A 22,858-nucleotide genomic window follows, 5' to 3' on the forward strand; every position below is an offset into this window, starting at 1 on the left:
ATGAGCTCCTGGGTAATGAGTTCTGCGGCCCCGCTGGGCAGTCACTTCCCACTTCCCTCCGTGTTTAGACAAGTGCTGAAGCGCGGCTGTGCCACGGCAGCGCTGGGCGCGGGGTCAGAGCCCCCCCGTGGGGCAGCGCCCACGACCCCTCCCTGGGGGAGCTGGGGTCCCCCCCCAGCGCAGCGCTGCGGGGCAGCCGTGGTGAGGGCACAGGGACGGAGCTCAGCCAGGGCTGGGGGCCGGGGGCCAGGAGCCTCGACCAGGAAGGGGGCACACGGGGCTGCCAGACACACCGGCCTGGCGGGGCACCCCTGCGTCCTCCTGCCCCTCGCGGCACTCATTGGGGGTGGAAGCGCCCCCAGGACACGCAGAGCTCAGAGCTGGGAGCAGTGCAGAGGGGCAGGGGCAGCGGGGGGATGCCGGGGGTGTCCTGCGGGAGAAGTTCAAGTCCCCGCTGCCCCTCGCAGCACAGCACCGGGCGGCGCGGGCGCTGGCAGGGCTGCTCGGCACGTTAGCATCTCTCACGACCGTGTGAATTGGTCCCTGCACACTTCCCAGCACCGGGCAGTGCCAATTAAGGGCCAGAGGAGTCAGAACTGACACCTCCACAAATGGGTCTGGCTTTCCCAGGCTCCCGGTCCGGCCCCAGCCTGCACTCTGTAGGTTTTGACACCTCCGGGTGGCCACCAAGGTGTCACTTCGCACCCCGGACCCACATAAAGCCGGGGCTGCCGGGGTGCCCCCAGACGCGGGCGGCAGAGAGGACCCCAGCCATGGCCGGGTCCCCGGCCCCACTCCTGCCCCAGGGCCTGCAGCCCCCGGTGGGACGAGCCCTGCTCCGGCACCGCCTCGGCAACCTCACCACCGCCTCCCCAGCCCTGCCTGCGGAGCCCCCCAGCGCCTCCCCCTGCCCCCTGCGGGCCCAGAGACCGTGCGGCGGGGCCGAGCTGGGGCGGTGGGGGGGCCGCGTGGGCAGGAAGGGTGCCGGGGGTCCCGGGGGCCCTCGCCAGAGCGCCAGCGAGCGGGAGAAGCTGCGGATGAGGCGGCTGGCGCAGGCGCTGCACCGGCTGCGGCACTACCTGCCGCCCGCGCTGGCGCCCGCCGGGCAGAGCCTGACCAAGATCGAGACCCTGCGCCTCGCCATCCGCTACATCGCCCACCTCTCGGCCCTGCTGGGGCTCAGCGAGGAGGCGCTGGCCCGGCGGCGGGGGGCGGCCCCCCGGCACTGCCCCCTCTGCCCCCAGGGCCTGGGCTGCTGCCAGCCCCCCCCGGCACCGGCCCCGCGGGACGCTTCGCCCCCCGGCATGGGGGTGTGGGGGTCACCCCCCGTGATGGAGCCCCCCCTGGCGCTGCAGGAGGCTCCCGACGTGGGGACGGGGGCCTGGGGGTCACCCTCCTATGGCCCGGCCTTGGAGACCCCCCCGGCGCTGCACGGGACCCCTGGCTCAGTCTCGGGGTCCTGGTCCTCACCGCTGTGCAGCCTCGGAGCAGTGACCCCGCTGGAGCCGCCCTGGAGCTGTGCAGCAGCCACAGGCCCCGGGACAGTTCCCTCCTGCTGCTTGGAACCCTCGGCCCCTGCCCGGCCTCCTGGGGCAGGAGCAACGGCCACAGGGGTCCCTGGCCCCCCCACGCATGGCTCCCAGGTACGCACAACTCCCTCCCCACTCTGCTCCTGCACCATGCCACACGGGGACAGCAGGCTGGCAGCACAGCCCAGGGAGGGGTGGGATGGGATGGGATGGGATGGGGATGGGATGGGATGGGATGGGATGGGATGGGATGGGATGGGATGGGATGGGATGGGATGGGGATGGGATGGGATGGGATGGGATGGGATGGGATGGGATGGGATGGGATGGGATGGGATGGGGATGGGATGGGATGGGATGGGATGGGATGGGATGGGATGGGATGGGGATGGGGTGGGGATGGGATGGGATGGGATGGGATGGGATGGGATGGGATAGGGATGGGGTGGGGATGGGATGGGATGGGGACGGGATGGGATGGGGATGGGATGGGATGGGGACGGGATGGGGGGATGCTCCTACAGAGTGCAGGCAGAAGTGCACCAGCAATGACGTGTGCCATGACTGGGGAGGCTGCATGGGGTGACTGAATTGGGGGGCTGGGGGGCAGAAAGAAGTGGAGCCCACTGGAGAGGCAGCCCAGGCCGCGTGGCACAGGGCATGGGGCACAGTGGTGTCGCACGCAGCTCCCCTGACAGCTCTTTCTGCACAGCTCGGCAGCCCAGTCCCGGACTTGCTCCTCTCCTCCGACACTCCTGGAGCCCCCATCCTGACCAGCAGCGCCCCAGCACGGTGCTGGGGGTGGTGGAGCTGATCCCGTGCCCACGGCCGGCGAGGAAGAATGGGGGGGGGGGGAGGATGGCGCAGCAGTGCCATGGAGCGCCGTGGGGTGCTGGGGAAGGGCTCCTCATTAAAGCTGCTGAGCACCGCGCTGCCCTGCCTCGTGACTGTGTGGATCCCATGTGCTGTGCCCCAGCACGGGAAGGAGCTTGGGGCACCCCAGGGGGGGCTGTGGAGGGACAAAGCTCAGCCATCGCCTCCCCACACCCAATCACGCCCAGTCCCAGCCCACCCCAAACGCCCCCCGAGCTGCGGTGACGGAGGGGACCCCCACCCCGGGCTTCCCCAGCCCCGCTGCCCCCCTGCCCACCACGTCCCATCCCTTCTCTGTGCCTAAGCCCCAGGGGAGGGTTTGGGGCCGAGGCTCGCAGGCTGCCGTGTCCGTGCTGCCCCCCCGGGAGCGCAGCAGGAGAGCTTCACACGCAGCCGTCAGACGGAGGGGCCGGGCGCTGGCGTCGCAGAGCCCCCAGAGCCACTTAGCACCGGGCTCCTAACGCCCAGGGCTCTGCCTCCCCGCTCCCTCGCGCTCTGCAGGGTCCCGGACGTTTCCTGCCTGACCCCCCGTCAGCCCCCTGGGCCAGCCCGTGTCCCCCACGCCCCACTGCCACAGCCTGTGCCCAAGCTCCCATGCGTCCCTTTATTTACAAGAGCTAAGGCCTGGCACAAGCCCCGGCCCTCACCCGTCCCTGCCCACCATTCAGGTGCCAGGCACTGCCGGGGGCAGCGGCCCCTTCCCATCACCAGCAGCAGAGGATGCGGCCGGGCCGGCCCCGGGGGCGCGGGCAGAAGCGCTTTGGGGTGGGCGCAGGAGGGGGCCGGAGCGGGCGAGTGTCCAGTGTGGCCACCGAGAGCAGCGGGGGCCCGAGTGCCGTGCCGAGCCCCACGCCTGCCCCGTGCAGGAAGGTGTGCGGGGCCAGGCGCGGTTATCAGGAGTTTTCCGTGAACCAGGCCAGCACAGACGCCTTGTTCTCATTCACCCAGTTGATGTTGGACCTCGTCTTCTCCAGCGCCTGCTCCAGGGCGCGAGTCCCCGACCCGAAGCCGATGTCCTGGTTGTCTGCCTTGAACTGCTCCAGCTGCGGGGGGGACAGAGGGGCTGGAACTGGTGCAGGGACCCCCGCGGCGAGCATCCTCCCCCCCGATGGGGCCGGGCAGCTCAGGGCAGGGCAGCGGCTGCCCAGACCCCTGGCCATACGAGGGGCAGAGGCAGCCGCCCCCTCCCCGGGGCTGCAAGGTGCGGCAGGACAGAGATGGACCCGGCCGCGGGGAGCCTGGGGGGCAGCCACCCAAGCACACAGACCCTGCCGGGGCCCAACCTCACCTGCTGCAGCTCAAACTCCGTGGAGAACCGCTGGGTCACGGATAGGATCAGACTGGAGAAGGAGAAGGAGCCACCCCCGTACCTGGGAGAGCAGAGAGGGGAGCTCAGCCGGGGGCTGCGGGCTGCACAAGCAAGGGGAAGGGACAGAGCCCCCAGCCCGGGGGCACAGGCAGCCCACCGATGCCCCCAGCCCCTCTGCCCTCCCCCGGTCCCTATGTGGTGCTCACTGGCTAAAAAGAAGCTTCCAGTTGCTGCGGATGAAGTCCCAGGCCAGGGACTGCCCCACCACGTTGCTGGCGATGCTGTTGATGGTGGAGGTGGCATCCTGCTTGCGGATCTTGGTGGGGTCGATGGTGTACTGCAGGTACCTGGGGGGGGGGAGCCACCGGGTGAGGGGCTGTGCGAGCAGAGCCCCGGCCCTCACCCGGGCCCCTGCACCCACCGCTGGAGGATCCAGGGCTCAGTGCTGCAGGCGAGAGCCGCGCGGATCTTGTCGGCCTCGGACACGACGGGGGCCTCCAGGAACCGGTCCCACAAGAAGTTCCAGGCCTCCAGACCGCCCGTGGCCACCGCGCTGCAGTAGATGGCGGAGCGCAGGTTCGGGTGGATGCTGCAGGGGAAAGAGGCGTCTCAGACAGGGAGCCCTCGCCGTGCCCAGCCCGGCCGTGGGGGCACCCCAGGGACTCACATGTTGTTGCTGGTGTTCTGCCAGTGTTGGAAGAGACTGGTGGCCAGCTCCTGGCACTCAGGGATGCCGTAGGAGCAGGCTGTGCTGATGGCATTGATCTCATTGTACCTGGAAGGAGAGGAGCCCATGGGGCTGGGGCTGGGCACGTGGAAGCCAGACACCAGCCGGCCAGTGCCAGGCCACGGGCAGGACCCTGCGCCTCCTCCCCGCACACGTGGGGGTGAGCACCCCGCTGCGCCTGGGGAGATGCCAGGGGTCTGGCGAGGCAGCGGAGCCGTGCGACACTCACTGGTCCATCAGGCCTGGGGGAACGTTGGCCCAGTTATTGGTGATATTCTTGTAGTGTTCGAAGAGGGGCTTCACCTGCTTCTGGACGTAACTCTGCAGGGCAGGCGGGCGGTCAGTGCGGGGCAGCACCGGCAGCACCTCGCACCCCAGCCCCGGGTGCAGACCCAGCCCTCAGTCCCCATCCTGCAGACGCGGGGTCCAAACCCCCCGGCAGGCAGCACAGCTCACCCTCATCACCCCGAACACCTCGCTGCGGTCAAACATCAGCTGGAAGTACTTCAGGTTGTTGAGCGCCGCCTGCCAGGGCATGTACTCCCTCTCCTGGCTCAGGAACAGCGTGGTGTTCAAGGCCAGCGTCACGTCGACGTACTTGGCCCTGCAGCAGGGACAGGGCAGCGTGAAGATCCCCAACCCCGTGCCACCAGGCTTTGCTGCCTGTGCCTCTCATCCCTGCCCTGCCGCGCTGCTCACCTGGCCAGGTTAAAGGCATCGTCGATGATCTGCGCCCGGTTGATCACAGGGATGACCTGGGGGGGAACAGAGCCGGTGTCACCGGGTAGCCCTGGCACGGGGTGCGGGGAGCAGGCGCCCACCCCCAGTGCCGCGTACCAGGTGGTCATTGGAGAGCTGCTGGAGGAGCTGGTTCCAGTTCTCCTGGTTGTAGTTGACGCGGAAATAGCCGCTGACGTTGAGGTTCAGCAGGAGCCAGTCGGAGCCGTTCACCTTGAAGCTGGAGTTGGTGTCTGGAAGGGGAGAGGAGGGAGGTCTGCTCTCTGCTGTGACCTGGGGAGGCCCCGAAACCCAGCAGGGCAGGGGAGATGGCAGCAAGATCCCCACCGCCAGACCCCACCAGCGCCGTACCTGAGACTTCTACCAGCCAGTACCTGCTGCCGCTCGTTTGGGGTGTCATCCAGGTGATGGGCACAATCCAGGTGTAGCTGTGCCAGGGAACGGGAAGAGAGTGGGAAGTTTCTCACCCTCTGCACCCCCCGGTCCCCCTGTGCCCCCCCGGCACTTTTCTCACAGCCCCACTCACTTGAAATCGGAGGGTCTCTCCACTGTGGAGGTGGGGTCCAGAAGGAAGTGGTTCTGCTGGATTCTGCCAGTGCTCGTGTCGACGGTCACCACGGGGAAGCCCATCTGCAGAGTCCAGCGGTCCATGATGGTGCTGATATTGCCGGGCAACGTGACGTTTTTGTTGTCGACAGCCTGCGGGGAAAAGTTGGCTGTGGGTCCCTGGTGCCACGGGGGCTGGCCGCACACAGGGGCTGGTGGCATGGGGCTCAGCAGGTGCTGCTTCCCTCGCCGAGCGCCCAGCACCCCATCCTGCCCAGCCCCAGCAGGGAAGGGGCTGGGGGAGTTTGAGGCAGCAGCTGAGAGCAGCACACCTCCCTCATACCTTCTGCAAGTGCTCCCACAGGTCTGTGTAGACGGTGTTTCCATAGGCGTAGGTATGGAGGTAGGACTGCGGGAGAGCAGCGGGGGGAGACTCGTGGGCAGGGGCAGACCCCAGGTGGAGGCGCCCAGGGAGGCACCAGCCTCCAAGAGGCTGCCTGCCAAGCCGCCCACCCCGCACAGGGGCCCGGTGTCCAGCCGGGCACCGACAGGTCCTCACCTGCAACCCCTCCTTGAACACGTCCTCAGTGAGGAAGTCGGAGAGCATCCGCAGCACCGACGCTCCCTGCAGACACAGCATGTGAGACCCAGGCACACAGCCCCGTGCCTCCTCGCAGCCCCTGCCCCGGCTCCCCGCGCTCCCAGCCCCTCGCGCCCCGGGCTGGTGTGCGCTGAGCTCCCACCTTGCTGTAGGCGATGGTGTCGAAGACCTCGCTGATCTGGGCTGGGGTGTTGATCTCATCCTCGCGGAAGGAGAGCGGGTGGGATGTGGTCAGGGCATCGGTCGCCATCACGGTGTAGACTTCGTTCAGCACCATCAGGTCTTTCTGCAGGGGGCGAGCGCCGGCACCCGCATCAGCCCCGCTCAGGCCCAGTGGCCTTCGTGCAGCGGGGCAGCCCCTGGGGCTCCGGGCAGCAAGAGGTGCCCGTGCCTGAGCCCCACAACCCAAACCCATGTCCCATGCCCGTGCCCGCCGGCCCCAGCACTCACAATGTTCCAGGTGGGCTCCGCTGAGTCGGCGCCCAGGTATTCCACGTAGGAGGCAAAGCCCTCGTTCAGCCACAGGTCGTTCCACCACCTCAGTGTCACCAGGTTCCCAAACCACTGCCGGGGAGCAGAGCACCGTGTCAGCCAGGCACCGCCAGCAGTGGGGGCGGGCAGGGGGACCGGCGGGTACCTGGTGAGCGAGTTCATGGGCGATGACGGTCACCACGCGCTCCTTGTTGCCAATGGAGGAGTAGTTGCTGTCAAAGAGCAGCGAGTTCTCCCGGTAGGTCACCAGCCCCCAGTTCTCCATCGCGCCCGCGTTGAAGTCGGGGAGGGCGACCTGGTCTGGGGGATGGAGGGGTGCTGTCAGTGCACTGCTCCAGCAGCAGTGGTCCCCTGCCCTGCAGCCAGCAGCAGGACCCAGCCACCCGCACATGGCTGCAGCTCTGCCAGCCTGGTCCCCGTGCCCCGGCTGCCCCAGCACCCACCGGACTTGGGCAGCGGGTAGGCCGTGTTGTAGTGCTGCTCGAAGAAGTTGAGGATAGGCCCAGTCACCTGGAGCGCGTAGTCACCCTGGCCCTCGCTAATGGCTTGGGGGCGGCCCCAGATGCGGATCTGAGAGGAGAGACGGTGCCGGGCTCAGGCGCTGCCTGGGCTCTGCCCTGGGTGCAGGGCGCCCGTGCCCAGCTTACCAGCACCTCCTCCGACGTGTTGGACACAGAGTCAAACTGGCTGACGATGAAGGCCAGCAGGTAGGTGGACATCTTGGGAGTGGTGAGGAACCTGGTGATGTTCCAGTTCTCGCCGTCTATCTTCACCGCCTGGGTGCCTGCGAGGAGCAGAGGGACGCGGGTCAGCTCACCTGCCTGCCCACCCCGGCACCGGGCTCCCCCTGCCCCACTCACTCGCGACGGGCATGTTGGAAAGCGCCTTGTGGTCGGAGGGGTGGATCAGTGTGACCGTGAAGTTGGCTTTCATGGCCGGCTCATCAAAGCAGGGGAAGGCTTTCCGCGCATCGGGTGCCTGCATCTGTGTGGTGGCCACGACCCTGCGAGAAAACCCTGTCAGCACCCCAGCGCCTGGGGTCTCTGCCCCCTCTGCACCCTGCAGGGAGCCGGGGTCCCCCCGCTCACCCCACACCCTGCCCGCTCAGGGTGGCATGCAGAAGCACCCTGCGCCCACGGTGCATGAGGGCACGGGCTCCCCAGCACGCACAGCCACCTCCCCGCCGTGCCCCCCACCTACTTGGTGACATCTCCTTCCACGTATTCGCTGCGGTAGAAGCCCGCCAGGTCGTCAGCCAGCTCCCCCGTGAAGATGCTGGAGAGTACATAGCTCTTGCCCTTCTGCAGTGTGCTGTCCAGCTGCACCACCAGGTACTGGGTGGTGGTCTCCAGCCAGGTCTTGGTGATGGCAGGTACTTGAGAGTTGTCCACCGCCCGCAGCGAGGCGTGGAACTCCCCCTGCAGGGTGTAGTTCAGCTTGTTGCTGTGGATGATGATGAGATCGGTTGGTTCCTCACAGGTAAAGGTCACGCTGCTGTTCCCTTTGAAGATGTACATGTTGTTGTTATCGGGCTTCAGGAAGGGCTGCAGGGTCACGTCATAGAACTCGGGCTTCAGTGTTGTTGGCAGCCGCCACCGGTTCCAGGGGTTGTTGGGGGCAGCGGTGGCGTTAGGAGCCAAGGAGGTGATGGTGGTGGTGGTGGTGGTGGTGGTGGTGGTGGTGGTGGTGGTGTCACCGCCAGAGCTCGCTGTCTTGTTCTTCTCCTGGGCATACACCACGGACAGCGCGATGATGGTGGCCACAGCCCCCACGGCCAGCACGATGCACACGACGCCCACGGCCTTGCTGATGAAGAACCCGGCCGCCATGGCGGGGCTGCAGGAGCTGCGCTCACAGAGGACGCTCGGCCCGGCAGGCACGGCTTTTAGCCTCTCTCTCCCCCAGGGTTTATTAGTCCAAGTTAATGGGTGAAGGATTAAACGACCCTGAGGCTCGGGGTGGTGACAAGCCCCTGGGATGAGCTTTCTGCCCGCCCACCTCCCAGCCTCGCAGGAGCACTAATCCCAGGTGCTGCCGCTGCTGGGGCGAAACCGGGAGCTCAGGATTACATCAGCAGGGATGGGCAGCACGGGAGGGGGCACAGCTACAGGCCAGGGCTCCTGGCGTCCCTCCCGGGCACTGGCCTGGCCCTGCAAAAGGAGGGACAGAGCTGAGTCACAGCCGGTGACCACGTCCCCGCCTTGCCACAGGGCAGGCAGGCAGCCCCAGTACCAAGCCCAGGCTTGTGCTCAGCATCGCACCGTTCACCCTCAAGTGGCAGGGTCTGCAAGCACTGAGGGGTGGGAGCTACCGTCGGCCCCCCGGCACGGGCACAGCCACCCGGGGCTCCCCACACCGGCAGGGAGAAGCAGGAGGGTGCAGTGCTGCAGCCCGGGGGTCCGCAGTGGTGCAGGGCTGGAAGCCTGGGACCGTGCTCAGGGGAGCCTGCCCTGCCCACGGCCCTCTCAAAGTCCAGGTTTGCGTTAATTGGAGTGCACTGGGAGTTCAAACTCCAGCCCCGTGAACTCAGCAGAGGTTGGCACGTGCCCACTGCGGCCGGCTGCAGGGCACCCAGCATCCTGCGTGCTCGGCGAGCTGGGGGTCCCAAACACACAGCACACAGCTGGGGGGCTCCGGGGGCTCAGCCTCGCCTGCACTCCCCAGCGGGGGCCCTGGCTGGGAGCCAAGCAAAGGTGCCGGGGCTGGACGTGCTGGTGCATGGAGCAGGGGCACACACATCGCCTGTGTGCTGTCCCCCGGGCTCTGCCCTCATGGGAGAGCAGCCCCAGCCCCCCCAGGCCGTGCCCCACTGCCCTCTGCCAGAGGCTTCTGCGGGCACAGCAGAAAGCAAAGGAGTAAAGTCCCCGTGTGGGGTGGGGTGGGGTGGGGTGGGGTGGGGAGAGGAAACGCTCTGCATCTCACGCTGGGAACAGAAACTTCCCAGGAGCTGATTCCTTCAGTGGTGTTGACCTGGGCTGGTTCTGCTGGCAGCTGGCACGACAGGGCAAGGGGCAGACTGGGGAAGAGGGTGAGAGGTGTCCTTGGGGAACCGTGCCCTGTCCCCATAAGCACCCAGATGCACCCAGCATCACTGCAGCTGGCAGAGCAGCCCTGGGAGGCTGCAGCGTCCCTCGGCATCCCCTGCCCTGCACAGCCCCACCGGCCCCGCAGTCTGGGCAGCCTCCACCCCCTGTAGCACAGCCAGGCTCCTGACTCTGCTTTGGGAACTGGGATCAGGAAACAACATACCCCAATCCATGGCTGTGATGGCACCCTGGAGACTGGGGGGGCCCCGCACGCCCTCCACTGTTCTGTGTCCTTGCAGAGCCGGCTCCCCCATGCAGACCCCAGTGCCCAACCCCACGTACTTCTCACCCGCAGACAGCAGCCCCCCAACACACCGCTCCCAGCCCGGCACGGCCGCCTGCACCGCCCCACACCACCCCCTGCTCCATCTCCCCCTCCCCATTGCACGCAGCCCCCAGCCTCCCCGCAGAGCCCCCACCTCCACACGGGTCCCTGCAGACAGCGCACAGGCGGGCAGCGGTGTGGGGTGCTCCCTGCCCACCACCTCCAGCCCCAGGGTGCACACGCAGCTCCCTGCTCCCCGTAGCTCTCCTGAGCCGCACGCCCACTCCATAACCCCTCACACCCCCGGAGCCCCTCCATCCCATGCGTGCTCCGCAGCCCCCACGCACATGAGCGCCACAGCCCCAAGCACGCCGCCAAACCCCATCCCACACGCCACGGTCCCGCTGTGGCCCCTGCGTGTGCACAGCCTCTGGTCCCCCAGCCCAGCCCACGGGTGCCCCAGGCAGGCCCCCAGCCCCAGGAGCAGCGGCTGCGGGGTCTGCCCAGCACCCACCTTCCTGCGCTCAGCCGTGGGGTGCAGCAGGCGCCGGGGCTCCCGCCTGCCCCCTTGCCATCAAGGCGCCCTGCCTGGGCTCTCTGCTCCGCTAGTTCAGGCACCAGTAGGAAGGAAAGTTTCCTCCTCGTGCTCCAAGGGAAGTAACCTGAACCGTTCCTCGGCACCTTAACCCCTGTGCTGCTGGCCGCCCCTACCCGGAGGGCTGGGGGGCTGCGGCATGGTGCAGGGGGGCCGCGGCACAGAGCCCAGCCGGGGCGCCAGGGCTGTCCGGCACAGCACCAGCACAGGGACAGGGTGAGGCACCGCTGCCTGGGGAAGGCGCTGCCAGGTCTGGGCACACCGGGGCCCCCCAGGACAGACGGGGATGCCAGCGAGCTGCGGGCCCCACCTCGGCCACCGCTGCCCCATCGGGAAGGCACTGCTTGGAGGAGGCTGCCTGCCGGCCCTGCGCAGCCTGGGCACCCCCATGCCCCGCTGCCAGGGACAAAATGCCTCTGCCTGCCCTGCCCCCAGAGCCCCCCAGCACCCTGCTGAGTGTCCCCTCCCTCATGCCAGCCTTTGCCAGCACACTCATCCCTGGGGGTGGCAAGGAAGGGGACAAGCCACCAGGGGACAAGCCACCACCAGCCAGCAGCAACAGCCTGGCTGTGCGCCCCTCGGCACGCAGTGCACCCGGGCACCCCAGGAACATCGTCCCTGCAGGATTTCCTTGGCCAGGGGAGAAGTCTCACCCTGTCCGTGGCAGGGAGAGGTTAAACACTCCTGTCGAGGGTGTGCAGGTGCCTGCAGAAGGGCTGGGCACATGCCAGGCTCCGTCCTGCTGCCCTCCACCGCACCGCCAGGGAGAGAGGCCGGAGCGGGGGACGTTCTCCTACAAGCAAGCCCCGGCTGAGCTCAGGGGAACCCAGGAACTTGTCGGTGCCAAAGCCTGGCCAGGGACAGGCCAGCCCCCAGCAGCCTCCCAGGGACAAGGGGCTGGGGGCCAGCTCTGCCTCTCGCCTCCACAGCTCTGCCCCAGGCAGCAGGAGCGAGGTCTCCCCTGAGGTCTCTCCTCTTGCACGGCCACCCCTGCCCCATCCCAGCCGGGGCTGTCCCCACGCTGCTGGGCTCAGGGCTGCAGCCCTCCTGGGTGGGGGCCAGGGCAGGGAGCTTGGCCCATCCCGTTCTCCCTGCCCTGCATGCAGGGGGGACAAGGGAGCAGCAGCCGGACTCACCCAGCCGCAGCAGCCTCCACGGCCCTCGGCGTCGTGCAGACCCACGGGGCTGAAGCTCTGGTGGGACACAGGAAAGGGTGGCGAGGACGGAGCTGTTACCGGAGGTGCCCGAGCTGCTCATCATCACGTGTGGCCAGGCACGCGCTGCTGACCACCACAGCGCCGGGCTGGAGCACGGGCACGGCCCAGCACAGCCGGGGCTGCCTGCCCATCGCCCCCTTCCCCCTGCACCCGGGCTGCCTGGAGCACGGCGGCACCGCGCTGAGCCCCTCGCTGCCCTGCCCCAGCCCACGACACATCCCAGCCCGACACGTCCCACCCCAACACGTCCAACCCCTGACACGTCCCACCACCGCGTGGCTCGGGCGGCTGCTGGGAGGAGGAGGAGGAGGAGGAGGGCTGGCAGCGATGAAGAAACGGCTGCCCAGCTCGGTGACCTCACGAGCTGCTGGGGCGTACGTTGGGCAGCTGGGGAAGGGTTAAGCTGCAGAGAGGGGAGACAGCAGGAAAATTCCTTCCAAGCAGAGTCACCGTTTCCCTGCCAGGGGAAGTGGAGGCAGAGCCCGCGGGAGCGCAGCTGGCCCGGGGCGGGCGGGAGGGAAACGGGACAGGAAGGGGCCCCCGCGCCAGCCCGGACATTGGTGGCTGGGGGGCCAGGGGGGAGCTGGGGGCACGGGGCACCACTGAGCAGAGATGTGGCTGCCTCATTCCCTTCCTCGCCAGCACCCAGCCACAGCAAGGATGGGGACAGGGACAGGGACGGGGATGCTCCGCTGCACAGCAGGCAGGGAGGCCGGCAGGAGGGCAGCGGGGAGGGCATGGGTTGGGGGGCCCAGCTGCCCAAGGCCCTGAGCAGGGGACACCGCTGTCCCAGCCCCATAGTGTGGCCATTCCACGCTCCCATCTGCTCCATGGATGCAGCACCCAGCGGGCAGCACCCCGGGGCCCCACCACCCCTCCAGCAGCCTCTGCCAGCCAGGAGTCCCCAGGCAGAGCTGCACAGAGCCCCCAGCCCCGCATCCCCATGCAGCCAGGCCAGCAGCAGCCACCAGACACAGGTTCTCACAGTGGTTTATTAGGAGGAAGGACACGCTCTCAGCATGCACGTGTCCTGGGCGCAGCAGGGGCATGTGGACTGATCCCCCCTGTCCCCCCGCAGCGTTTGGCAGGGGTCCCGGAGGCAGCGCACAGCTCCCCAACGCCCTCCCCCCCAACACCGTGTCCCTGCCCAGGGGGTGCCCCCCTGCCACCCCGACCAGGCCCAGGGGTGGGCACGGAGCCGTCCAGCCCAGGGTGGGCAGAGAAGCAGGACAACCTACGGCTCCTCCCGGAGCCATCAGCTACAGGGGTGGCTTTGCAAGGAACGATCCCAGGAAGAGGCAGGACCCGGCTCTGCCCAGCACAGAGGAGAGGCTGCACACCCACCGCGGAGGGAGGGCGAGGAAGAAGAGCCACCCTTGCTGGGCAGCCAGAGGGCATGGCTCAGCCCGGGGTGACAGACACGGCTCCGCTCTCATCGGGTCCCACCGCTGCTCTCTGCCCTCTGCCAGCCCCGGGGAGGCACGGGGAGCCCAGCAGCCACCGGCAACCCCCTGCCAGAGCGAGCCCAGGCCGTGGTCCCTCCTCGCCTCGGGCCGCTCACATGAACTGGGACAGGCTGGGCACTTTGATGTTGATGTCTCCGATGTTGATGTTGCGAGGGATCTCTGGCAGGTTGATGTTCTTCACGGCCGACACGGCGCGGGACGGAGCGGCCGAGAGGCCTCCCTGCTGGCGAGAGGGGAGCGGTGACCGCTCAGCCCCACTGCCCTGCGGGGCAGCACACAGAGCCCAGCACACAGAGCCCAGCACACAGAGCCCAGCACACAGAGCCCAGCGCCTGCGACATGGCACACGCAGCACACGCAGCACACGCAGCACACGCAGCACATACGGGCCCAGTGCCTGCAGCCCAGCCCCGAGCCTGCCGGGAAGGGCCCACACCCAAACCGCAGCCTCCCCCAGGCTCAGGCGCCGCTGACAGCACGCTATCTGCTGAGGCCGGGGCCGCGTTTCACTCCCTGCTATCACATCACGGCCGCATCTTCGCAATGACAGTGCAAACAGGGGCCATAAACTTTTCACTGACTCACGTTATTAACCTTGACAGGAACGGTGATAGCCGTGCTTGGGCTGCTCCCCGTGCTCCCAAACATGGAGCTCAGCTGGGGAGGCGCTGCCCGAGCCCTCTCCCCAGGGATGCACACAGGCAGAGGCCGGGTCCTCTGGGGGCACCCTGCTCGTGCCAGCTCCTCTCGCCCCACAGAGGCAGCCCCCACTCGCTGCCCACCCACGTCGTGGCCTGGAGGACACCAGACCCTCGCACAAGCGCACGTTTTGCCCTCCCACTGCCCCACTCTGACACCTGAGCACATCTCCCCATGCCCCCAGACCCCCGAGTTGTCCCCACTGCAGGCCCCACCGGAGAGCTGCAGCATCGCCACTCACCTCCGCCTTCTCCAGCTTGTTCTGGGCCTCTGCCTGCGCCACGATCTCGTTCATGTTGGTCTCCAGGACCATGCCGCCTATCACCACCTCCTGCAGGATGTAGTGAACCTGGAACAAAAGAGCAGGCTGCGAACCCAGCCCGTGGCTGTGCCAGAGGGGCACAGGGGCAAGCTGGTGTGGAAGCCACAATGGGGATGACATTGACTGGAGGCAAACCCAGCTCCTTCCTCCTCTCAGCCAGAAAGCATGGGCCCGACAGCCCCGCACACAGAGCTCCAAGGGCAAGAGGACAGCCCTGTCCTCACAGAGGGGCAGCCTCATCCGCTGACGGATGCCCAGGTTCTCCCCGCAGCCTCCAGGCACGCCGCTTCCTCCCAGTGAAAGCCAGGCCAGAGGCAGAGCCCAGCTTCATTGCTTTCCATTAGAAAAGATGGGGCTGTGGCACACACACACAAGGCACAAAACTGTTAAGAGTCCCCTTCCTTCCCCTGGGTCACCCAGGCCCAAGGACAAGCCGGAGCAGTCCCCGAGCTGTGAGCTGCTGCCTCCCGCCAGCCCCGGGACGCCGGCAATGCCCCACAAACACCGCCCTGGACAATGCCCATCTTGGTTGGCAATCTAAGGAAAACAAGATAAAAGGACTGCAGGTGGGCCGGGACATGCTGTGCTGCAGCAACACACCTTTGGCTATGCCAACCTGCACAGCACCACATTCCCTGCTGAGTCGGCAGCTTCCAGCACCATCCAGCACAGATAACGAGTTTATGGCTCTTTGGATACTTCCGCAAAATATGCTATTCCTGGAAGATTGTTAAGTTATTACATCGTTTTATGGCTGCATGAGGGCTGATTGCACTTGCGAATATTGTGCGACAAACACTGCCAGAGCAATGCACTGAAAAACAAAACAATACCGAGAACCCCTCCCCGAGGAGGGGAAAATCCAGCATTGTGCAAGCCACGGGCCCGATGCCCCCACAGCCCCTCTGTTGGATCTGACAGTACCAGGAGCTCCATGGTGTGTGACCAGCCTGGCAGCAGCACAGCGAGGGCCCGGCACAGCCCAGCCTGCCCGAGACACCCCGGCAGCCCAGCTACCTCCATGCACCCCCCTTAGCACCGTTCTGGTTCGCACCCACCCCCAGTGCACCCCAAACCGCACGGCGCAGGCAGCTCCCTGCAACCCGAGAGCATCTGGGATGCAGGAAATGTTGTTCCTTCAAGATCTGGCTTCAGTCCAAATTGGACCTAAACCAGCAGGGCAGAAATCCCAACAACCTTTTGTTTTCCAAACTGAACACAGGGCTTCCTGAACTAACCACGTCCCCCCCAGGAGCTCACAGCTGCTGGGCAAAGCTCACGTTCTCCTCCGAGGCACAAAGCGCAGGGGCTGGGCAGCGAGGCCACCCCATCCCGCACCCTCCTCAGGGCCTCCCCACGACTTCTGTGCCTGCAGCTTCCCCTTGGGACCGGGGGATCCCTACAGCTCTAAGGTCGCTGCTGCCACAGCTGACAGCCCAAAGGCACACGTGCCCCTGGTGCCTGGGAGCCGCAGACCCGGCTGCGCGCTGCAGGGCCAGGGGCCACGAACACGGCTCTGATGGCATGGACCTCGTGCTGCTGCCCCAGCCAGAACCCGCTGCATTCAGCACGTTCTCAGCCAACGTCTCTGCTCAGCAAACCAGCATTTTCCAGTTGGTGTCAGCCTAATTCCACACTGCTTCTAGTTAGGGACTCACAAAATGTGTGTGGATTTTGTTCCCCTGGTGGCAGGGGGAACCCGGCCTCACACAGCCCTGCCTGGGCACGTGAGGGGCAGCGGGGAGAGCAGCGGGCACGGCCGTGTGCCCCAGCACTGCACCACCACCAAGCACTTGGACAGCGGGTGCCCAACCTCCAAGAAACAGAAAAATGCCAAACACAGAAAGACAGCAGGGCCAAACAGGAGGGCAGGCTGATAGCGGCCAAGGACCAAAGTCAAGGCTGGGAAACAAAGGGAGCCCAGCACCGGATATAAACAAGCGAGCCTGGGGAAAGCTGAGCCCAGGACCAGGACTGTCCCTATCAGAAGCCCTCCCTGACTTCTCGCCTTTGAACTCTTAGCTTGGCAAAAGGGCTCGGAGGAAGAGCACTCTGTGCTACTGCTGGCTAAGTGCACGAGCAAGAGGGCAACCTCTCCGGCCTGCGGGTTGCTGATTCAGGGTAAAACTGCCAGGTCTCGGCCATGCCACAAACAAACAAATGAAAGTTCCCCCTACCCAAGACGTGGCCTCAGATTTCAGTGGCTGACATCACTTCTTCCCTGAAAACTCCTCTTACAATCATCCTTACTCTCCCTCTTCTTTTGTTTGCTTTGATAAGAGCACTTTTGCTGACAAAATAATCAACCTTGTAACATCTTTAAAAGTTTACAGCCAGTCAAATAATAAAGTCAAAGTCTTACCTAACCAGCTGCTAGAACATTCAGCTGCTCTAGGTCACCTAAGAACACTTGCCAGTTCTGTTTCTCTGCCAGACAGTTCCTAAGTTGGAATCACCAACAGGAAGGGAACATTTTTACAGCCTTATCGATTTTTCACTCCTTTTTTTTTGTTGGCATGTTTTGTCTCCAAGAAAGCAGGAACAGCCTTATCAAGAGCAGCACAAGTCCAGCACACGTCAACTAACCCTCCTTTCCCTAAGGACAGACCCTGCTATCTGCAGCTCCATCTAGGAGACGATCAAAGAGAAGACATTTCCGCCCAGAGGCTCTGTCCAGCTGAAGAGGAAACATTAGAGGTTGTGGCTCAAATGAAAGTTTACCAAACACTTTGTATTCCAAATACTTCCATTGTTGCTTTTTTTTTTTTTTCCCTGCAACTCCCCCAAAACGTTAACAAGGCTCCAAATGGTGTCCTGCAGCACAGCAGAGGAGGTGAAGCACCCACACGTGCAGCCAGAGCCAGGCACAGCCCCATCAGCGCCCGTCCCATGTAGAAGGTGAGGAGCAAAGCCGCGGCACGGAGCCTGCTGCCCGGGGGCAGCCCCCAGGAGCAGCCCTCAGGCACAGAGCCCCAGCACACTGCAGCAGAGCACGCGGCCCCAGCAGGGTTTCACTCTGGGCACGGCAGCCCCAAGCTCGTGGCAGTCCCTGCACGGCCCCTGGGCTGAGCCAGGCCCTGCACTCGGGGCCATGGGCACTGCAGCGAGGGGCTGGCAAGGAACGCGCTGGGGGAGCAGGCAGAAGCCAGGAACCCACCTTGTCCATGTGGAAGATGAGGTCCAGCTCGCAGACGTTCTCAAAGCACTTGTCCAGCGTCTCCACGAACACCTGAGGGGGGAGGAAAGGGAAGGTCAGTGCAGAGCAGAGCAGGACCCACAGAGGTACAGCCCCGACCAGAACCCATCAGATTGTTCTTCACAGCCTAACCAGGGCAAACAACCCCACCTGCCCCAAACAACCCCACCCGCCCAGCCCGAGGCTCCCTGGGAGCTGTGGCCCAGGGACATTTGGGGGACGGGGAGGCACAGAGCAGGCTGCGCAGACCTGCATGGGGCACAGCCAGGCAAGGGAAACGCCTTTCACACGGGCACTGCCTGATGGTGCTGGGACAACAAGAGGCAGTCTTCCCCTGAAGAGATTTCTGTACCCGGCTGCTATTGTCTCCTGTTCCTGCCCTTGGCACCCAGAACATCCAGGTGCAGGGATCTGACCCAGGGCCAAGCTCAAAGGGCCTGGCACAAGGACAACTGCACCGAAATGCAGAGCTTGGCCTTTATGGGGGAGAAACCCAGGTGTTGGTGCCTGGATCCACTGCAGCCACGTGGGACAAGAGCTGGTCAGCGTGCTCGGGGCGTCCTGCAGCCGGCTGGAACCGCCTGAAAGGGGCCGAGTTCTGGGAACTGCGCAGTCCCAGCAGCTGATCCGGGCACGGCACGCATCCTCCCACAGCCTGCTGCGCCAGCACTCTCACGTGTGCCTCTACTGGATTTAGCAAGGGTCACTTTAGAAGCCCACGCAGGGCTTGAACATGATTTAAAAACACACTAATACATTCATTGAGGTGCACTTCCCCCAGTGTTTCCCCACAGGTGAGCTCTAAGCCATGTCAGCCAACACGTGCAGCACCTGGCAGCACGGTCTGGGTCTGGCTGAAGGGTCTGGCTGCGTTCACAGAGCAGCTTCTGTCACTTCCATGCACAGGCGTGTTTCAGACCTGTAAGCACCATGGGGAGGCTGAGGAGGCCAGGCAGCCAGCAGGGACTGCGCAGGGGGTAAGGCAGCCCTCCTGGCCCAGCAGAGAGCTGGTGCTGCTACAGGAGGCATGGGCTGAGGGCACAGACACCTGGTGCTGGTGCCACTGTGCTAGCACCGGGCTCCCCGGGGACCTGGGCACCGCTGTCCTGCCAGCACCAGCACCCCAACTCGGGGTCCAGGGGTGTCCCCAGCACTGCCACAGCTACACCCAGTGCGGGCACAGCGCTGCCCTGGGACATGGCCTTTGTGCACAGCATCCAGCTCCTTCATGCCAGCACCCAGCCCAGGAGGAAGGGTCTGGGCACAACTCAGGGAGAGCAAGAGCCTGCTCTGTCCCCGCTGCCGGCAACGCCCGCTGCCCATCACAGCACCTCCAGCTGCTCCGGGCGAGGGTCTCTGCCCAGGCACCCAGGGGCTGAGCACCCGCACCCACGGCGGCCACCCCCTGGCAGCGGGGTCCCCCGGCAGACGGACCTGGATGAGGTCCAGGATGCCCAGCTCGCTCTCGGAGGAGTCCACGCAGAAGACGAAGTAGAGCGTGGCGTAGTGCCGGTAGATCAGCTTGTAGTCAGCGCCGCCGAACAGGCTGCGGGGACACGGGGACGGGCGAGGGGCTGCAGGAGCGGGGCCGGGGCTGAGCCCCCCAGGCCGCCCCTCGGCGGGGGCAGGCGGTTACCTGCCGCACTCGAGGAAGTTGCAGATGTGCTCATCGCGCTTCAGCACCAGGTGGAAGGTCTCCCTGATGAGCTGCTGCTGCACCTCCTCCGCCTGCGGGGAGCCGGGGGCAGGCGGCCATGGAACGGCGGCCCGGGGACACGCGGAGCGCCCGCGGTGCTCGGGGCCGGCGGGGCCGGGAGGGCCGGGAGGGCACGGGGCACATCCGGAGCTCGGAGCTCAGAGCCCGGAGCCCCCCCCCGCCGCCCAGGACCCCCCACGGGCCCCGGCCGTGCCATCGGGCTGCGCACCCGGCTCCCCCCGCGCGCCCCCCGCCGCCCCGGGCCCCCGGCCCCAGCCGAGCCCCGCCGCCCCCCGGCCCCGGCCCCGCACCAGGTGCTGGTAGAAGCGGACGAGGCGCGGCTTGCCGTGGTTGTTGAACACCAGCACGGCGTTGATCATCCCGGCGGCTGCCCGGGACGCGCCGGAAGCAGAACGGGGCCGGCGGCGGCCGCAGCCCCCCCCGCAGGAAGCCCCTCAGCCGCCCCGGAAACGCGGCGGGGGGGCGGCCCCGGGCCCGGCGGGCAGAGAACCGGGGGCCCCGCGCCCCCGCCCCGGTAGGGCTCAACGGGAACTCGCGGCCCCCCCCCGCGGCACGGGCTGCGAGCGCAGCCGCTCCCCCTGGCCGCGAGCTGGGCCCCTGCGGGCGACCCAGGGCTGGTACGGCCCGGCCCGGCCCGGTCCCACACGTCCCGGCACGACCCGGTCCGGTACGGCCCGGTACGGCCCCGGCCCCCGAAGCTGCTCCCGACCGCGCCGCCAGGGGGCGCCCCCGCCACGGGGCTACGGCGACCGGGCGGGGAGGGGGCGCCTGGGCGGGGCCTTGCGGCTGGCCACGCCCTCCGGGGGTCGTGGGCGGGGCCCGGTTCTCCTCGCCCCGCCCCCCCCGTTTCGGTACCGGCCCCCAGGCACGCGGGGCCGGGAGCCCCCCGGAGGGCGGCCACCGGCGGCGACCCCCCCGTGCTGAGCCACTCTGAGAGCGGTGAAGGAGCGCGGCCCGTTGGGTCCCGGGGAGGAGCAGCCCCCGCAGTGCCAGCTGCTGGGAGCCCTCCCCAGCCGAACATCAGAGACAACGGGCACGGGCCCGGCAGAGGGATGGCCCGGCACAGAGGGATGGCCCGGCAGTCACGGCTGGAGGGACATCAAGGGCTGCGAGAAGGATCCAGTGCGCTGTGCGGTGGAAGAAAGAGGCAGACGGGAACATAAACATCATTGCTTGGTGGGAAAAGGGAATAAAATAACCTTGGGTACTGAGAAGCCATCTTTGGTACAGCCTTCGTATAAAAACCTCGTTTGTGACCAGATTTAACGCTGCTGATTTGAAGAGGGGAAAGATGGCAAAGATCCAGGCAAAAGGACACCGGGCTCTTCAGGAGGGGGCCACCAGCACCCATGGGTGCAGAGCTGCCCCAGCACTGTGCTTGTCACTGGGGTGACACCAGAGTGAAGCACCTAAAATGAAGCACGCATGCCCCATAGGGCAGGGTGAAGAAAGGAACAACCCATGCCCATTTCACCAGAGAAAACCTCATCAGTGGCCACTGGCTTGTAATGGCTTCAAACTAAAAGAGAGGAGATTTACATTAGATATAGGGAAGAAAATCTTCACTCAGAGGGCAGTGAGGCAAAGGCACAGGCTGCCCAGAGGAGCTGTGGGGGCCCCATCCCTGGCAGTGCCCAAGGCCAGGCTGGACAGGGCTGGGTGCGGCCTGGGCTGGGGGCAGGGGGCCCTACCCATGGTGGGGGGGGGGATGGAATTAGATATTTTTTTAGGTCCTTTCCAACCCAAAGCGCTCTGGGATTCCATGAGTCTGACACCTTCCTACACGGATCACATCGGTGAGAGGTGATTGGCTGAGGCAGCTATGGGCAGCCTCACAGCAGGCAGGATGGACACTGTGATTGGTTGAGGCACAGAGGCTGCCACAGGCACCGTGTCCATGAGCTTGGACTGGCTGGTGCATCAAATTTGATGCAAGGACCGTGGCCCTGAGTTGTGACTGCCTGAAGCTGCAACACTGCTGAAGAATCAGGTCCGCGAGACACCACTGGCTGAGGCTGTGAGGCTGCTGCAAGGACCATGTCCATCGGTCTTTATTGGCTGAGGCTTTGAGGCTGCTGAAGAATCATGTCTGCAGATTTTGAGTGGCTGGGGCTGTGAGGCTCCTGTAAGAATCATGTTCGCATGTTCTGATGGGTTGATGCAGTGAGGGTGCTGTAAGCACCATGTCCACAGGATGCCATGATCTGAGGCTGTGAAGAAGCTGCAAGAATCACGTCCACCAGTTCTGATGGCTGTGAGCCTGGTGAAGAACCGTGTCTGTGCTCTTTGACTGGCTGAGGCTGCCAGGCTGCTGCAAGGATGGTGACCACATATTCTGATGGGTTGAGGCTAGCATCTTCCTACAAGGATCATATCCGCAGCTTGTGATTGGCTGAGGTTGCTATTCCCTACACATGTTGTGTCCTTGAGTTATGATGGGCTGAGGCTGCAGGCCTGCTGAACAACCATACCCACACTTTTTCATCAGCTCAGGCTTCAAGACCACTGCAGGGATCATGTCTACATGGTTTGATTGATTGATGCGGAGAGGCTGCTGTAAGCACAATGTCTGCAAGACTCCATTGTCTGAGCATGAGGAGCTGCCGCAGGAATCACGTCCTCAAGTTGTGATTGGCTGAGCCTGCAAGATGGAGCCACGTGTGCAGATTCTGATTGGCTGAGGCTGTGAGGCCGCTGTAAGCCTCATGTCTGCAAGTGTGGTTTAGCTGAAGCTGCTAGGCTGCTGCGAGGATCACGGCCGTGAGTTGTGATTGGCTGAGGCTGCTATCCTCCTCACGCAGTTCAAGTCCTTGTGTTGTGATTGGCCGAGGCTGCAAGCCTGCTGAGGAATGTAGCCATGCTTTTTTATTGGCTTAGGTCGCAAGGCCCCTGCATGGATCGTGTCTGCAGCTTTTGGCTGTTGATGTGGAGAGGCCTCTGTAAGCACCATGTCTGCAAGTTTTGACTGACTGAGGCTGTGAAGCTGTTGCAAGCATCATGTCCATTGCTTTTGCATGGCTGAAGCTGCTAGCCTACTGCAAGGATTGTATTTGGGAGTTTTGATCGGCTGAGGCTGTGAGCCTGCAGAAGAATCATGTCCGCACTTTTCAGTTGTCTGAGCCTGTGAGGCTGCCACAAGCATCATGTGCACCAATTCTGACTGACTGATGTGGCGAACCTGAAACAAGAATCATACCCATGAGTTGTGATTGGCTGAGCTTATGAGGTTGCTGAAGAATTGTGCCCACAAAACACCATGGGCTGAGGCTGTAAGGCTGCTGCAAGGATCAGGTCCACAAGTTGTGACTGGCTGAGGCTGTGAGCCTGCAGAAGAATCACGTTCACTCTTTGTCATTGGCTGAGGCTTCAAGGCTGCTGGAGATCCCGTCTGCACGTTGTGGTTGGCACAGAATGTCAGGCTGTGGCAAGGATCATGTCTGCGCGTTCTGATTGGCCGAGGCCACAAGCCTGCTGATGAGC

General features: G+C 65.3%; 2 protein-coding genes across 4 annotated transcripts; both read right to left on the reverse strand.

Moving 5' to 3' along the window:
* Positions 1-3,031: 3,031 nt before the first annotated feature.
* On the reverse strand, positions 3,032-12,131 carry ANPEP (alanyl aminopeptidase, membrane). Of its 2 annotated transcripts, none has more exons than XM_084293734.1 (21): positions 11,898-12,131; positions 8,016-8,965; positions 7,676-7,818; positions 7,463-7,599; positions 7,259-7,385; positions 6,961-7,115; positions 6,774-6,887; positions 6,466-6,609; positions 6,282-6,347; positions 6,066-6,131; positions 5,703-5,875; positions 5,528-5,604; positions 5,276-5,409; positions 5,138-5,193; positions 4,895-5,042; positions 4,668-4,759; positions 4,379-4,486; positions 4,133-4,300; positions 3,918-4,058; positions 3,691-3,772; positions 3,032-3,445 (listed from the first exon to the last, which is right to left on the reverse strand). In XM_084293734.1, the coding sequence occupies exons 2-21, from the start codon at positions 8,642-8,644 to the stop codon at positions 3,296-3,298; spliced, it is 2,910 nt and encodes a 969-aa protein (XP_084149860.1). In that variant the 5' UTR covers positions 8,645-8,965; positions 11,898-12,131; the 3' UTR covers positions 3,032-3,295. The 2 variants fall into 2 exon arrangements, with proteins under 2 accessions (XP_084149860.1, XP_084149861.1); XM_084293735.1 differs by lacking the exon at positions 11,898-12,131 and adding an exon at positions 10,681-10,780.
* A 963-nt stretch (positions 12,132-13,094) lies between these two features.
* On the reverse strand, positions 13,095-20,037 carry LOC311213529 (AP-3 complex subunit sigma-2). 2 transcript variants are annotated; one of them, XM_084293572.1, is made up of 6 exons: positions 19,669-20,037; positions 19,298-19,389; positions 19,096-19,207; positions 17,623-17,694; positions 14,385-14,492; positions 13,095-13,667 (listed from the first exon to the last, which is right to left on the reverse strand). In XM_084293572.1, the coding sequence occupies exons 1-6, from the start codon at positions 19,735-19,737 to the stop codon at positions 13,536-13,538; spliced, it is 585 nt and encodes a 194-aa protein (XP_084149698.1). In that variant the 5' UTR covers positions 19,738-20,037; the 3' UTR covers positions 13,095-13,535. The 2 variants fall into 2 exon arrangements, with proteins under 2 accessions (XP_084149698.1, XP_084149699.1); XM_084293573.1 differs by having other exon boundaries at positions 13,100-13,664; positions 19,669-20,028.
* Between the last annotated feature and the right edge of the window lie 2,821 nt (positions 20,038-22,858).

Source organism: Netta rufina (assembly GCF_964035555.1).
Source record: "Netta rufina genome assembly, chromosome: 11".
Classification (NCBI taxonomy): domain Eukaryota; kingdom Metazoa; phylum Chordata; class Aves; order Anseriformes; family Anatidae; genus Netta; species Netta rufina.

Coding starts and splice junctions, on each gene's coding strand:
- ANPEP (XM_084293734.1), bottom strand. CDS start 8,644: ATGGCGGCCGGGTTCTTCATCAGCAAGGCCGTGGGCGTCGTGTGCATC. Junction 7,386..7,462: donor ACACGTCGGAGGAGGTGCTG/GTAAGCTGGGCA, acceptor CTCTCCTCTCAG/ATCCGCATCTGGGGCCGCCC. Junction 6,610..6,773: donor CGGAGCCCACCTGGAACATT/GTGAGTGCTGGG, acceptor CGCCCCCTGCAG/AAAGACCTGATGGTGCTGAA.
- LOC311213529 (XM_084293572.1), bottom strand. CDS start 19,737: ATGATCAACGCCGTGCTGGTGTTCAACAACCACGGCAAGCCGCGCCTC. Junction 14,493..17,622: donor TCATCTTCCACATGGACAAG/GTGGGTTCCTGG, acceptor CTTTTGTTCCAG/GTTCACTACATCCTGCAGGA. Junction 13,668..14,384: donor ACAAGCTGGAGAAGGCGGAG/GTGAGTGGCGAT, acceptor CCCTCTCGCCAG/CAGGGAGGCCTCTCGGCCGC.